This window comes from Pleurodeles waltl, chromosome 1_1 (genome assembly GCF_031143425.1).
Source record: "Pleurodeles waltl isolate 20211129_DDA chromosome 1_1, aPleWal1.hap1.20221129, whole genome shotgun sequence".
In the NCBI taxonomy this organism is placed as follows: Eukaryota; Metazoa; Chordata; class Amphibia; order Caudata; family Salamandridae; genus Pleurodeles; species Pleurodeles waltl.
Genome location: NC_090436.1, coordinates 210,081,932 through 210,098,229, shown reverse-complemented (window position 1 = coordinate 210,098,229; position 16,298 = coordinate 210,081,932). Strand labels below are relative to the sequence as shown.

Below are 16,298 nucleotides of genomic sequence, written 5' to 3'. Positions count from 1 at the left end.
CTCTATCTACTATTAAAAGACTACAATGGATTCAGGACTCTGCTGCCAGACTACTCTTACCTGTAAAGCCACAAGCCCACATCTCCCCTGCCTAGAGGGCCCCACATTGGTAACTGGTTCCCAGAAGATCCACCTTCAATCTGCTTTGTGTCACCCACAGAGCAATACATGGAACAGGACGACTTTTCATCAGGAATGAAATCACCAAATGCATTCAACAAAGCAACCTCCTCTAAAGATTGGCACTGCGGCTTAAAACCCCACCATACAAGAATACCTATGGAATTAATTATCCCCAAATATCAGATCCAGGGATAACTATCTTATCTTCAGAAGACTACTCAAGAGTTGGCTCTTTCATACATAACCACCAAACTCAAACAGCATTGTACAGCATATCCCTGTGTAAGTAAACATGTATAATTTGATTATATTTATATATCTTGACATGTATATTTCTTGTACAAATATGTATATTAACTATGTTTAAAAAAATATATATATATATATATATACACACGTACTTATGATTAAATATATACATTATTCTGTGCTTTACGTGTTGATAGATCATTGCATAGTTTCTATATAAGTTGTTTGATTAGATGCTCATGAGTCTCTGTTTTATTAAACTATCTGTAGTAAAATGGCTCCCTGTTGCAGTTACCCCCCGCTTTTTGCCTGATATTGATGCTGACTTGACTGAGGAGTGTACTGGGACCCTGCTAACCAGGCACCAGCACCAGTGTTCTTTCAATAAAAATGAACCATTGTTTCCACAATTGGCACACCCCTGGCACACGGAGAAATCCCTTGTAAAAGGTACCAGTGGTAGTGGTACCAAGGGCCCTGTGACCAGGGAAGGTCCCTAGGGGCTGCAGCATGTGTTGTGCCACCCTAAGGGACCCCTCACCTAACACATGCACACTGCCATTGCAGACTGTGTATGTTGGTGGGGAGAAAAAGGCAAAGTCGACATGGCATCCCCCTCAGGATGCCATGCACAAAAAATACTGCCCGTGGCATAGGTAAGTCACCCCTCTAGTAGGCCTTACAGTCCTTTTTACTTTAATATATCTGTTTTATTGTTTTCAACATATGCAATCAGTTACAAATACAAATATCAAAATGTCAAAAACTGGATCCAAGCATTTCATTCTCCAAAAGTCAATAGCACAATCAGTTATTGATTCATTGCACAAACTTTTCGGGGGGTTGCAGGTGTTACACTCACAGACTAAAATAGTGGCAAGGTACAATTCAATAACATGTGTCACTTCCTGCTGCTTGTATGTGTTGTGTGGATCTATTCTATTGCACATCTACCCTTGCATGTGCGTCTATATGGCTTGGTTATTATAAATCTGTTTACCCGTGGGGATTTAATCAGCTGGGTACAGGCAATTTGTTATTGGTGTTCCGGGAGTACAACATCAGCACATTAACATATACAATATGCAAGAGGCTTCTTACAACTGCTCGGTACCCCCCCATTCTGTGCAAAAGCACCCAGCACACCACCCCCTAAGCATAGCCTTCATATTTCTTTATTTCTTTGTTTCACGGCGGGCGTTCATCATTCTTAGTTTCCAGTCTAGTGACAAGCGTTTCCCAAGTGTCATGTACTGTATGTGCCTGCCCCCTATCCTGCAATGCCTGCAGCACCTGGGACTCCGTCCGAGCCCAGCGCAATGTTATGGTACGCCACCCCTGGATGTCCGGCGCCCTGGACGCCTTCCAGTTCATGGCAATCATCCTTTTAAACATGATAAATGCCAAGTCGGCAACCTATGGATATAAATGTGTTGTTTATTCCTGCTCCGTATCCCCAAGAGACAAGATCTCGGTTCCAGTGGGAACGAGTGTTCCGTAATGTCAGTAACGTCAGCCACTGTGTCATGCTATACTGTCTGGAGGGGCCCACATTCCCATACCATGTGGTAGAAATAAGCCACCAGGGAGCCATATCGGGGGCACGACGGACTGGAGGCAGGGTACATACGCTGAATACGGGATGGAGAAAGATATGTCTGGTGGACAAAATGAAATTGGGTATACCGGAACCTGGGGTTTCGTGATACGCGCCGTACCTGCTGAAGGGCAATCGACCAATCTCCGGGAGTCAAGGGCACCAGGAGAATTGTGTTCCATCTCTGTCTTGCAATCACCAATCTGTTGACATCCCCTTCGTTTAGGGCTTTATACAAATTTGTAATCACTTTTGTGAGGCCGTTATCTGAGAGCAAATAATGTAGTGGGGGAGAAGTAATAGGCACCTGATCGCCCCTCATCCATGCACTTCTTATTAAATGACAATTGGAGTAATACGACATGAAACGACTCGATCCCACTGAGGTAAGGTCTCTGATGGCCTCAAATGACATCAGGACACCATCGTCAAAACAATCACCTTCTGTTTCTATCCCTTCTTCTGTCCATGGGGCAAAAAATTGAGAACCAAGCAAATGTGTGCCACCCCGTATCTGAGCCAGGGGAATGAGAGGTGAATATGGGGAACCTTTTCCTCCCTTTTGCACATATCGCCTCCAACAGGCATGAGCTGCACTCAATAAAGAGTTGCTGGTGTTATATTTCACCGTGAGTTCCGTCAGCCACGTATAAACAGGAACACCTTGCAATTGTGCGTGAACCCACAGTGCCTCCAACGATTCAGGCCTGCGTATCCAATACAGTATTCATTGCAATTGTGCAGTAGCATAGTAATGTTCATAGTTCGGTGCACCCAAACCCCCCTCACATAACGGGTGTTGAAGAGTAGCAAGTGCCACATGTGTTCTCCCACTCCCCCATATGAGTTTCGACAACAGTCTATTCAGTTTGTGGAAGAAGCTCCTGGGCACTACTATGGGCAAAGCAGCTAAATAATAAAGGAACCGTGGGAGTACTAACATCCTTGCAACTGCTACCCTGCCCAACAGAGACAAAGAAAGCGAGCATCAGAACCGAAGCGAACCCTTCACAGAGCTCAGCGTGCGACCCAAATTGCCATCCCTTAAGTCCTCAGGTTTGTGATATATATGCACCCCCAAGTATTTGAACGTGTCATAACACCACTTTACCCTCCCCACAGGAGCATCCTCTCTCACCCTCACAGGCAGAACAGTCAAAGGGAACAAACAGGATTTAGTCCAGTTTACCCTTAACCCCGAGATCTCCCCATATGCATCTAACAGGGACATTACAGCAGGAAGCGTCGTCCAGCCATTCTCCAGGTAAATTAATGCATTGTCAGCAATTAATGAAATAATATGATGTGTCCCCATATGGCATATCCCCCATTGTTCGGCCAGTGCTCTCAGTCGGATCACCATTAGTTCCTCTGCGATGGCAAATAGTAGAGGCGATAGGGGCCATCCCTGTCTAGTTCCTCTGCCGATGGGAAAGCTGTCTGATATTACTCCTCCCATTTTCACCCTAGCCGTAGGCCCAGCGTTAAGGGTCTGTACCCAGCGTATAAAGCCCGGCCCAAACCCCATACCATGCATTGTAGCGAATAAGAAATCCCAGGCTAACGTGTCAAATGCCTTCTCAATGTCCAACGACATTGCCACATTGTCATATGCCTCAGGTGGAGTATCACCAATAATACTTAAGAGTCTGCGAATATTCAGGAACGTATTCCGCTTTGGCATAAAGCCATTCTGATCTTCATAGATGAAGGTGCGTATTATAGGGGCGAGTCTGTTAGCCAGCACCTCACCCAGAATTTTGCAGTCTAGGTTAAGGAGAGACAGCTGTCTGTATGACCTCACGTCCGTGGGATCACGACCCTGCTTGGGTAGGACCACAACCAACGCCTCTCTTTGAGACAACGGGAGTATCCAGGAGGTCCACGCTTTCTCGAACACTGACAACAGGTGCTGTGCGTAATTGACATAGTACTCTATCGGCAAGCCATCCGTCCCCGGGGTCTTACTACGGGCTATTTGTGCTATGGCTACGCCTATCTTCTCTATTGGCAGGGGTGTGTCCAGTGCTGCCGTGTCCTCTGTTGACAACTGCGGAAAAGGCGTTCCGCTAAGGAAGGCCTCTAATTGCCAGATATCACATGTCGTTTGCCCCTGATACAGTCCCAAATAATATTCCTTGAAAGCATTATTGATTGCTTCCTGTGTGGTGGCCAAATTTCCGTTGCCCAGCTGTATGGCTCCAACAGGGGTCTGTTCTCATCGTCCCTCAGCAGCCATGCTAGCAATCTCCCCGAGCAGTCACCCTCCATCTGTAGACGCGTAAGGTGATAATTGTAATCGTGTCGACGACGGCGTTGATCCGCCTCCTCATACATCCCACGCTTGGCCCGGAGAGTTTCCAGCGACACCCCGTTTTGTGCCACTGCCACCTCCAGGGCCCGCAGCTCTTTTTCCAAGGCAACGACCTTGATGTGCAATGAGCGACGCGGTCCCCAAGAAGTTGAGAGACAATGACCCCTCACCACGACCTTAAGTGCATCCCACTCCATCGCCCTCGAGTCCGTTGACCCCGCGTTTAAGTCCCAATACTGCCGGATACAGGCATTTAAATCTTCTCTAAAGGGTTGGTCCAACAGTGCCTCACTCTGTAAGCGCCAAGTGGGAATCGTGGAGTGCTTTCTGACCCACTGTACAGTTAATAGCAGTGGAGAGTGATCGGACAATGTCCTGGCCAGGTAGCTCGATTCTTTGATCAAGGAGCACATGGCCGGAGTTCCCCACAGCAAGTCTATTCTAGTGTGGAGTTTATGAAGTGCAGAGTAAAATGAGTACTCCCTATGTGTCGGGTGACCCACATGCCACATATCATACACCCCGATGTCACCGGCCCAAGCTGTCAACAAGGTGGAGTTGTGTCTGCTCGCCGCTCCCTGCTAGGGCAACGCCGATCGATCCAACAGTACATCTGGGACACAGTTAAAGTCCCCACCCCAGATGGCAGGCGCTGCAGGGTCTGTCAGTAGTGCTGGGGTCAGTGTTTGGAGGAATTCAGATAACACGTTATTGGGAGTGTAAATCCCTATTATAGCGAGCGGTCTGCCATCGAACTGTCCCTCTATCACCGCGTACCTGCCCCCCTCATCTATCTTGTGTGCATGCTGGATGTACGGTACCCCTGCGGCTATCCACACTAATACTCTCCTCGCATAAGCTGAGAAAGTTGTGCCATAAACTTGTCCGCGCCAATGTTTTTTTAGTGCCTGTATGTCACCCCCCCAACAGGTGTGTTTCCTGCAATATAGCAAAGTGCACCCTTTGGCGCTTCAGATAAGTGTGTATACGATGTCTCTTACCCAGTGCAGCCATCCTGTGCACATTCCATGTAATAATGTTATAGACCTGCATAGTGCGCAGCTCGCGACAGCCCAACACATGATAGGCAATATATGTGTGTTTGCTGTGCCCAAGGGGTAACCCCCAGTACGGATATAGGACTACAGTCCTGGAGAAGGCATCTGTCTGGTAAATGGAAAAACATGCATTGTGATCCAGTTAAACATAGTAAAGGTATCCCACCACCCCCACAACAACACCCTCAACCCCCAAAAATGGTGGCACAGATATGCCTCTTTGAGCCCCACCAATGAGAACAAAAAATAAAACATATCTTGAGTACCAAAAAACTTTGTCCATATGGATACCATCTGGGGGAGCATGGTAACTATTCATGAAGGCCCTTTTGAGGGGCCCTCCTTGTTGGACAGTAAAAGTCAGTGTTGGCGCCTCCAACAGATACATCCATGTTGCTGTCTATCTGACTCCACGGACCAAGAGGAGACCAGTGCCACTGCAAACAACCAGGGGCAACACATCCCCGAGGACTCCAGTCAAGGGCCAACCGGGTGTCCATCCTAGATACAGATCTCGTTGCCCCAGAGCCCTAGGTGCAGATCACCACATCTCCAAGTCAATCAGAATCCTACGTATGGGTCCCATCAGTTTGGAAGAGAACTGACCAGGTGTCACAACTCATCTGCAGTCCTAGGTGTAATCACAGGTCCCTTCAGCACATCTGTGACGGTCGAATCAGATCCCCCAGAGTCCGAATCCGTTTGCTCTCCGAGGGGATCCGGAGCACCGTGAAAGAGTTATGAGTGTGCAGCGACGCCTCTCGCAGCACCTTTGCCTGCTCAAAAGCTGCCTGCATTCACGTGGGTTGCGCTCTGGAGCGTCTCCTTGGTTTCCTGCGAGCCGGCGAGGTCAGCCATTCACCACGATCCCCATCTGCTGCGATGGTTTGGCAATACCTTTTGCGTGCATCTATGTCCAAGCATCAGCTGGTGTAGCGAAGACATAAGCGCGGTCCTCCGCAACTACCCGGAGCTTAGCAGGGAACATCAGGGCATATTTAATGTTGTGCTCACGGAGACATTGTTTGACCTTCATGTAGGAGTAACGCTGACATGCACTTCTGCGGTGAAACCCAGATAGGCCGTAATAGAAGTCCCCTTGTGTCGTATCGGGCCTTTGTTCCGGTAGTATTGCAATATCGCATCCCGATCTCTGTAGTTGAGAAAACAGGCAATCAGTGGGCGAGGCGGCAGTCCCAGAACCGGCTGACTTCTTTTTAGCCACCTCTTTGACCCTGTCTCCACACTCACTGACACTGTCCCAATGGCACTAAGGGCCTCATTAGGAGTTCAGCGGATGGTTTACACCGTCCGCTGAACTTCCGACGGGGAGGTTGCGGCCACACTGGCTACCTCCCCGTCTGACCCATTAAGAGATTCCCGCTAGGCTTGTGGCCAGAAACTGAGGTCTCTCCCCGCCAGCCTGGCGGGAAGCACGCAGCAGCATTGTTTTTGCCTCATAATCGAGCTGGATCACCAACACCAGCAGACAATGAACACTGCGAAGGTGCAGGGCACGGTAACCCCTGCACTGCTCATGCCAGGTGTACGGGCAGTGTAGGCCCCCCCGCCATGGCTCCCCTGCACCTGTTGCCTGCCAGCCTTTTCATGGCAGTAAAAGCGTCATGAAAAGGCTGGTAGAGAATGAGGTTGTAATCTGCAGGGCAGCGCTGCATTCAGCGCTGCCCCCGCAGATGACGATCTCCGCCACCACCAGGCTGCTGGGATCATGGATCCTTGCGGTGCTGGCGGAACTCTGGCGGTTTGACCTCCAGGGTCTTTATGTGGCAGCCGGACTGCCACAGCAGCAGCGGTCCTGGGGGCCACCGCAGGGCCAGCGGTCTATAGACCACCAGCCTCGTAATGAGGAGGCCCTAAGTGTAAAAGTCCTACACTTATTTTTTTTTACTCTTCAACTACATGCAAATGAAGACAGCCTGGAAATGCGCTTCGGGGCTATCTTCAATTACAAGCAAATGTAAAGGCATTTGCTCCCACCTGGGAAAACAGTCATGGACCCCCAGGGGGGTGTGCGCCCCCAGTTTGAAGACCTCGGACTTAGAAGCAATGTGTAAAGTATTTATAGTACAGTAATGGAGTGAAAATGCAACACAAGAACAATCCCACATCAATTTAGAAACATAGAGTAATTTTAATTCATAAAACAATACCAAAAAGAAAAAAAAATCAGATCAGATCAGATCAGATCAGTTGAATCAGAGAAATGCAATTTTAAAGATTTAACACCCTGGAAAAACATCCAAAGATCGATACTGAATCATAACACCCACCCCCTCTAAAACTGAGTTTCTGTAATCAATCTAAAAAATCCATCCTACTGGTCAATTGACCGCTATGCTCACATGGATTTCTGGCTGAGAATTTGAAAGTCTCCAATGATCAATGGGGGCTTGAGAAATGTAGACTCTCTCCTACTTCAGCTTCCTCCATTTATAAATGGAAACAATGTATGAAGCAATGTTTCTCTGGCAGCACCAAAAGGATTTGGAGTTCACTTGGAGAAGTGTGGCACAATGGTTAGAGCGGCAGACCCTGATGCAGAGATCTGGTCCGGGACCAGGGATCAATTCCCACCTCAGCGGGTCTTGGGCTCAATTCCCTTAGACCAGATAATTCTTGCCTCAGTGCCTAATCTAAGTAATGGGTCCCACTCTGGTTGCTTGCTTAATCTCCTCACAGTGCTTGGAGGCCTGGCTTCACCCTGGGGCTGTCCAGGAGTGGGCGCCTCACAGGGAAAAGCCAAGAGGGGTTCCACAGCGGTATGCATACAGCGCCTTAAGACCCTAACGGGTGAGAAGTGCGAAGTTTACAGTTTTACTTACGTTAGCAATTCCTACCTTTTAAAAAGGAAGTTAAACTTCTCTTGGATCTAAGACGCTTGGATTGAGATTGTGATCATTATCTACTCTTTTTATATCAAATCCCTATAACTGAATCCATTGATCGGCCACATGTTATTCAGTCTCCCCCTTGCTGTTCAAGTATTTTCGCCCCTCTAACTCTTTCTACCTATCTTGTGTTTCATCTTTTAGCTTTTCCTCTTCCTTTACATTGTTGAACTCGTCTTCCATATTTGCCCACTCCTCAGGCTGTTCATCTCTATCTTGTTGGTAATGTTATAAGTCACTGATCATTGATTGCTGTTGATTTTATCCTGGATTTCACACGGTTGATTGATTCTATATACTACTAGATGTAACGTATCGCCTTTGTAAGCTGTTCTAATGCCTCTGGGACATGTCTGCTCAATAGAAAACTGCATAATTAAATAAATAATCAAATACACGCATAAGGCGGTTGCATTCACTAATGCTTCATTTTGAGGAATATCATTTCTTTCCCAAGGAGTTTTACGATTCACTCTCTAGTAGTCTAATTTGCACTTTTCTGCACCTCTAGAATTTTGCGATGGCGTAATTCATATATATACGCAACCAACATAACCTGTCTCTTGATTGTGGGCATGGGTACTTGTAGGTAGGTGTCTGTTTACGGGACTGTTGGGTCTTTAGAGGTGGTCTGTGTGCATAATTTACTGTTGATCCATTCCTCTGTACGCACAAGCACGAACTTATCACGTATCTACATGCAAACCTGTTGCCTCTAAGAAGAGAATGAATTCAGATTTTTAAGATGGAGAACGAACAGGTTTTTTGAGGATAAGGCCGGATGAAACGCGGGAGACAACTACGAATTTTATGGAGGCATATTTTTCACCAAAATGACATACATGCCAACAGACCTGATTCAGGGGGGAGAATCCCTAATTCATACTGTTGCAAACTTAAAAAAGTCAAGGTGCAGCCTTTCACCATTATACTTTATCACCATTACGTGAAAGAGGGGATCGTCCTGAAGTGTAGTGTCTTGCCATTATTTTGATAAAGTAAAAATAAGATACATAATATTTGTCTGAAGTTAATTAAATCAACACTTTCCTTCACAATACCTAGCAAAATCTGTTTTCATCACAAACAAATCCCACTTAGCGAGGTACATTTTCCCCAAGTACTATAATAATTCGAAATTAAAACTAGCGGTTATGGTGGGTAAAGATTGTAACTGCAACAACAGACAAGATGTTTAAAATATCTTTAAAAGCAAAGCTCATTTAATGTGGTTTCAATTTAACACACATGCGAGATGACAAACAGCATACGCTAAATACGAGGCCTCTGCCTGATACCAGTAGAGGGGGGCGTTTCCCAATTAGACCCACCAGTGGTGCGGGTCTTAGCAGACATAAGAATTTCCACCAATGACTGGGCACGTAGTTCAACAGCGTCAAAGAGTTTCCACAGTAACAAAACACTGGCATGTATACCTGCAATTCCACTTGAAACATGTCAATGGAGTGGCCATCTTGTTTAGGTTGTTGAGAAATCCTACCACAACGAAAGGCAAACAAATTAGATGCGAACCCCAGCAGAAATATAGCTGGCTTAACGATTCAATATGGACGCTTTGTAACTAAATGAAAAACAGATTCTATAATGGCTTTTCCTGTTTCTCCTGCTACTTCATTTGTTTTTGGTCCCCGTTTGTGTTATGCTTTCCCTGGGGAAAAGAAAGCGAGGCAATTGCCCATCTGTTCCATTTTATATTTGTACTCACAAAACGCCGGGCTACTGTTTGGTCACTGAAACTAGGTTCACAGAAGCCTCGCTTACACGGTGAGAGTGTACCCCATCCTAAAATGCAGTTGTGTTCAAGACCCCTGAGGACTCCATGCTGGACAAGACAGCTCGCCACGGTAAATTGGCTTTCATCGCCTCACTCACCCACAGGCCGGGATAGCCGCAGCTCCTCGTTCAGCCACTGGCACATGATGTCCGACATGATGTGACTGCCAGGGGTACAGCGGGCGCGGCGAAGTTATTGTCCAGGAATAAAAACTCCAGAGTACCCCTGGGCACAGAGGCGCGTCTCGTTACCAAGGTGATGGACGTTGACGAGCTGGTCGTGAAAGAGCTGCCTACCTCTTCCGCGAGATGCGGATGGAAATCACAGCGCCATCTGCTGTGCTGTTTTGCAGCGGCACCTTCAGCATTGTCATTGACAATACGACGTAATGGTTTCGCCATACGTTTGCCCAGGCCGGCTTTGGCGCCGGAGGCGCCCTGTGCTACGTTTGTTGGCGCACCCAATGACTTCCTCCGCCACGGAGCCCCTCACTACCACCCTTTAGCAGTGGCCTTCAAGCCTCCATAACCTCTCTCTTTCAGATGCATTTAATTGGTTTTTGGAGCGCAACTCATTCCCGTGTAGGGTGTCAGAGCACTTTACACCACACACACATTACACTGAGACAATCAATCTTAAGTGTGTAAATGAGTGTATAGAAATGTTACATAAGCCATAGCACTACAAGGTGTAGAAGTCTCATGTCATCCATACTGGTAGGGAGTATAGTTTAAGAGTGCTTGGTGACACCAGGGTTGTGTGTTCTCTTAGATAATAAGAATTGATTTATACCTAATTGAACCCTTTTGGCAACATTAGGACAATGAAAGAGTAGGGAAACTGTTGCAGAGGGTTTTGAAAGACTTAATAAATGAAGGGACAGGTACACAGAGATACACATTAATGACTATGTTAGGTCAGTTACTCAACACTTTTCTGATACCCCTCAGCATCCAGTAGTAGGTGGATCTGGAGTCTATTACAAAAGAAGATAAGTAAGCCAATACTGGAACCCACTACAAGGGTCTTCTCGACAATCCCTGTGCCCAATGGACAGTTTGCTTCAATAGACAGTCAGAGAGGTATGGTGTAGCCCCACCTTGCTATCGAAAGTGAGAGACACTTTGCCCTTGTATTCAGTACACGATACATCAACTTAATGTGGCTCAATTCCTCCCCAGAACTTGACTTCAACAAAAGTTACCCTCAGACCTAGGGAAATCATCATGCTATGTCATCACCTTTTCCATATGCATGTGGCTACTTAGATGCAAGTGTTTACCTTTTGGTGTCTTGTCTGCAGCAGATGTCTTCCAACAAGAAATAAGAAGGGTGATCAAAAGCATTTCAAATTACCTCAATTATAGCACCAAATGCTTCGTATTTGGTAAAAACATTCAGGAGCAGGATGACACATTTGTGAAACTTAGCAGTGTCCTTATGAAAACCAGCCCTACTCTCAATTAAAAAGCATTAATGCTTTATGGCAGCATTTTCTTAGATCAAGTTATGCCAGAGCCTGAAAAAGTGAAGAGTTTAGAATTAACCCTGGATTCTTCAAACACTTATTTCCTTCGTTTGTTCCTAGGCATGGCCAGCTACAGTGTTACATGCATTTTACCTCAATAAGTCATATATTAAGTAATCCTCCTAAAACAGGCCAAACATATAACTTAGGGCCTGATTTAGTGAAGGGGTTACCCCGTCAATTGTGACGAATATCCTGTCTGCCTAAATTTAAATCCCATTAGAAACAATGGGATTTAAATTTCAATGGACGGGCTATCTGTCACTGGTATGACCGAGTAACCCCTCCGTCGAAATCTAAATTAGGCCCTTATTCTCAAGACAGCAAGCCCCTATTTCATGCCATCAATTGACATGTTGCTTAAGCAAATTACATGGATGTCAATGACTGGAGGATGCAATGTTGGTAGTTCTTTATTGCAGATGATGAACGATACATGTGTTGGAAAGCAAAGCACTGTCTTGTGACCATATTAAATAGCAACATATTTAAGCCTAACCACTCCTTCGCCTTCAAAATATCAGCACTTCCTTGGGGTGGCAGCTGCCAGAAGGACCTCCTCTTTGCATCCTTTCTTCCATCCAGGTCACAGTCTTGCATCAACCAGGAGTGCCACAATCGACCAGGTAGAGCACGAACAAAGTCCACACCACGTCCTGAGAGCCAGGACTAAAGGAACCCTGAACAGCTGCTCACAGGCAGAGGGGTCAGTGACCATGCCACTGTTTCTAATAAGTTCCTCTCTATTTTGTAACAAAGGCCTGTTCTCATATTGCACGGCAGTCAAAAGTCATTAAGCAAGACAGTCCAATTGACAAAGGAGGCATGGTCACCCAGCATGGGCCTGGCCCGACTCACTGAATGCTTCAATCAATACACCACTAGGAGCCGAACACCCGAAAAAGCATAATCCCATGTCTATACCGAACTTTTACGATTATGGTTCACGAGGCACTTGTCACCAGCTTGATATTCAACCAACCAAAAGTCCACCATGCATCGAAAGATCAGGCGTACAAATGCAAAATTGTCATTATTGCATTATCAAGAACAATGTTTCAACTCCATTGTTATGGAGTTCACACGCTGTGGGTAGCCGAGCAAAGTGGACAATAGTCAGGCTACTCACAAGGACCCAGGCCTGACTATTGTAACCAACTTCATTCAAACCTGGTACTGGAGAGGCTTTGACCAGGTCTGACTCGTCCTTAGTGGCACTGAGATTCTGCTGTCACTGTTTTATGCTGCTTTTTGTACTAATAATGGGCATTAAATTATTCACTATTAGTGTTATTTAAAAAAAATGTTGACCCTCGCCACTAAGAGCGTGTGTCAGGCCGCCGCCTGAGGCAGAGACTGACATCTGTCTGGCTAGCCCAGGTGCAAAGAGGCACCTGCACCAGCCTTGAGGCATATTGTTTAGAGCAAGCGAACTTCCAATCCCTGGCCCAAAGGGCCTACCATTCCTCAGTGCCTCTCCATTTGTGACACACTGAACCATCAATGGTAAATGTAGCCCTGAGTGCTTTAGACTTAAGCCCTGCAGAGCCTGGGGCTACACAGTGATCAGCTTGTCACCCCATGCTTCCACAGTTCATCAGCAGGTTAGGCAACTGTGGGGTGAAGGCAGGGGGAACTGTGTGCTCGCCCTGAAGGTCAATGGCAAACCGAGAGCAGAAACAGAACCTGCACAAGCAGCTGAGGTAACTAAAAAATGTTATCAAATTTTGTGTATGCACGTGGGTGAGGGTGTGTGTTTGAGAGAGCACAGATATATGTAAGCGCATGTGTTTGTGTGTCTATGTGTGAACATGTGTAAGTAAGAGTGTGTGAGCGAAAGTGAGTGAGAATGAGTGACAGGGAGCAAGTGAGGATGAGTAAAAGTGAGTGACAGTGTGTATGAGTCAGTCAGGGTGAGAATAAGTGTGACTGAGAACCAGTGAGTGAGAGTAAACGTAAGTGAAAGTGAGCATGAGTGGAAGTGAGTGGGAGTGGGTGAGAATGAATAAGTGAAACTGAATGTAAGAGTGTGAAGAAATAAGAAAGAGGTAATGAGTGAGTAAGAGTGAGTGTGAGTAAGTAAAATGAGAACGAGCCCGTGTGTAAGAGTAAATGCAAATGATCATAAACAGAATAAAAGAGCCCATGCATGTACCATGTATGAATGTTCATGACATAGAATCCAGTTGTCACATTTAGCACTGAAATAATTCTGCGTTTGGGGTTACACAGTTAGCACTCATGGCATGCATGGACAGGCTGTAAGTATGTGTGTTCCTGACTGGTGATAAAAATACAGCTCATCCAATGAGGCTGCTAAGATCAAGAACAACACATGCAAACATTTTTTGCTCTCCGTACCTGAAGAAGCATGCGCCATATCAAAAGCAAACAACCTTAGCTAGTCTTCCAGTACTCAATATGTGAAAAACATGTAGAAACAGTGCTTGCGTGACAAGTGATGCTTAAATGCAGACTACGAAACTATCAAGGGATATATTTCCCAAAATGATGTCGGTAGTCAGCAATTAGAGGCCTTGTACGTGATATTGCATGTATTTCATCAGGATATAGCGTAATATGATATGATGTGAAGTGATGTGGTGTGATGTGATCTGAATACTGGATTCTATATGTTACGAGCACTCATGCATGTTTCACCCTTGAGCTGTCTTAATCTGGCAATGACCGCCTCAGCAAAAAAACACTAGGAGGGGCGATTGGGGTTGGGGCGTTTTTTTTTTTGGGGGGGGGGGTGCTGTTTGAGCTTCAGATTCCCCAACAATCATACTGGCATATCATGGTAAAATACATTATCTGAGAAATAGGACATGGGGGGAGGTTAAGGGGCAATGGAAAGAGAGAGCAGTGCGGGTTGTTAGTGGTGCTTAAAACAAAATATTTTGTAAAATAATCAACATTTTTTAAGAACTTTAAAACAGAGAACAGAGAGAGCAAGAGAGTGTGTGTTTTCGTCTGTATGTTCATTTAAAAATCCTAGGTGAAATCCGACAGCCACTTCTCAATTCCCGAAAACACCTGGATCCAACTGTTCGCTAGGTAATTCATTTATTAGGGGTGGGTGCAGTGCTTTAAATGGGCCGGTACTGTCCGGAACTGAGTACCGGCACTTTTTTATTTTGAGAGGGAGAGTACCGGCACATCTCAAGAAAAACGTAATACTTTTAATTGGAGAGTACAGGCACTTCTCAGAAACAAGCAGGTACTCTGGCACAGAGTACCTGCACTTCTATTTTTCCATTTAAAGCACTGGGTGGGTGTAACACCTCCATGAAACTACTAAGCCCATGGAAACTTGCTTTGAACATGCAATTTACGTTTAATTGATGTTTACCTAGTCATTTACCATGCAGTCATTATTCACCCTCTAATAACAGGTATAGTATACGCACCACATTCGGTCACCTAGTGGAGGCCTCCACAAACTTTTTTTCTCACTTTCCATTACATGGGTATGGATGCAAAATCTTTACCCTTATCCTCCTTTCTGGGATATATGATCAGTAGAATTAAACAGCTGCAATGTGTAGGGGCGTGGACTGAACATCAGGTATTATGCTATGTAGTTTAGCGATGAATCCTAAAAAATCGACGTCTTCCAAAGTTTATACAATTAAAATGCAATAATGAATTTACAAAGATCGTCAGTCAATACGAACTCCGATTTTGGTAGACTGAGGTTCATAATAACTTTTGGAATATGTAAATGAAGTGGGCACAGGCCTTTTTTGGTAGTGCACACGACACGCCCTTTGAAAGGGGGTGCCATGCGCTGGTCATATGAATGTAGCCCCCGGCGGATATTTCTTTGTGGCATGCCCATGCAATTGTAAAGATTAAAGGAAATCACAAAGGGTTCCTACAAGAAGATGTGCAACACACGAAGCCTTTTTGGGGTATTAAAATACTTCCACTGGTATATTAGAAGAAAATCCTGGCATATGAGGCAACTGTGCAAAGTGCTGGTGCCAGCATATTGAAAGTAATTGGTATTTCGTGGCATAAGGTAGGACACACATGGTCCCGGGTGCAATTATGCCAAACTGTTGGTCCAGACATGGCGAATGGATGGCATCAATTGAAAAAATCCTCACAACGGAATATTGTATGTAATTATTACACGAATTATGTGTCAGGGTTGAGTAAATTATGCGGCAAGAAAGGCAAATGCAGGATAACGCGGCACATTTTGTGATAGTAATACTCAATTATTTTGTAATTTAATTTTCAAACGTGTTAACATTGTCTGGGCATTGTTGGAACTCATTAGTATCTGGTTAACACCCAATTTTAGCAATATAGCAACAAACATTTAACTTTAGGAAGGGCCTTCAACTGGGATGCAGATTATGCGCCAGATAGTGGATTATGTGGCAAATGCAGCACATTTGTAATTATGCGAAAATCGTCGCAGCCTCCCAATCGCATAATTCCAGTGGCCCTGATTATTACTGAGGTATGGGGCACCAATGCCACAGTTTGGAAAGGATAGGGCGAACACAGGGGAAGCATCAGGCTACACCGACGTACCACATCATGAAAGTACTTGAATAATAAATTACTTCTCTTTTAGAGAATATGGCTGTATTAACAAATGTACGACAACGTGTTTTAAAATGCACTATTTTTCAAAGTTTGCACAGTCCGTCCTGGATTCTCCTAGGAGATGTCAGGCCCCCTCGCTGCACTCGCCTGCTGAGGCTG

The 16,298-nt window shown here is 45.5% G+C and overlaps 1 protein-coding gene across 3 annotated transcripts in view; it reads right to left on the bottom strand.

Moving 5' to 3' along the window:
• Positions 1–10,294, bottom strand: part of SPEF2 (sperm flagellar 2) — a 736,330-nt gene extending 726,036 nt beyond the window's left edge. For all 3 annotated transcript variants that reach the window (XM_069220893.1, XM_069220901.1, XM_069220907.1), the window contains exon 1: positions 10,144–10,294. In XM_069220893.1, coding sequence (XP_069076994.1) covers positions 10,144–10,201 — 58 coding nt within the window. In that variant the 5' untranslated portion in view covers positions 10,202–10,294. The remainder of the gene's footprint in view (positions 1–10,143) is intronic.
• Between the last annotated feature and the right edge of the window lie 6,004 nt (positions 10,295–16,298).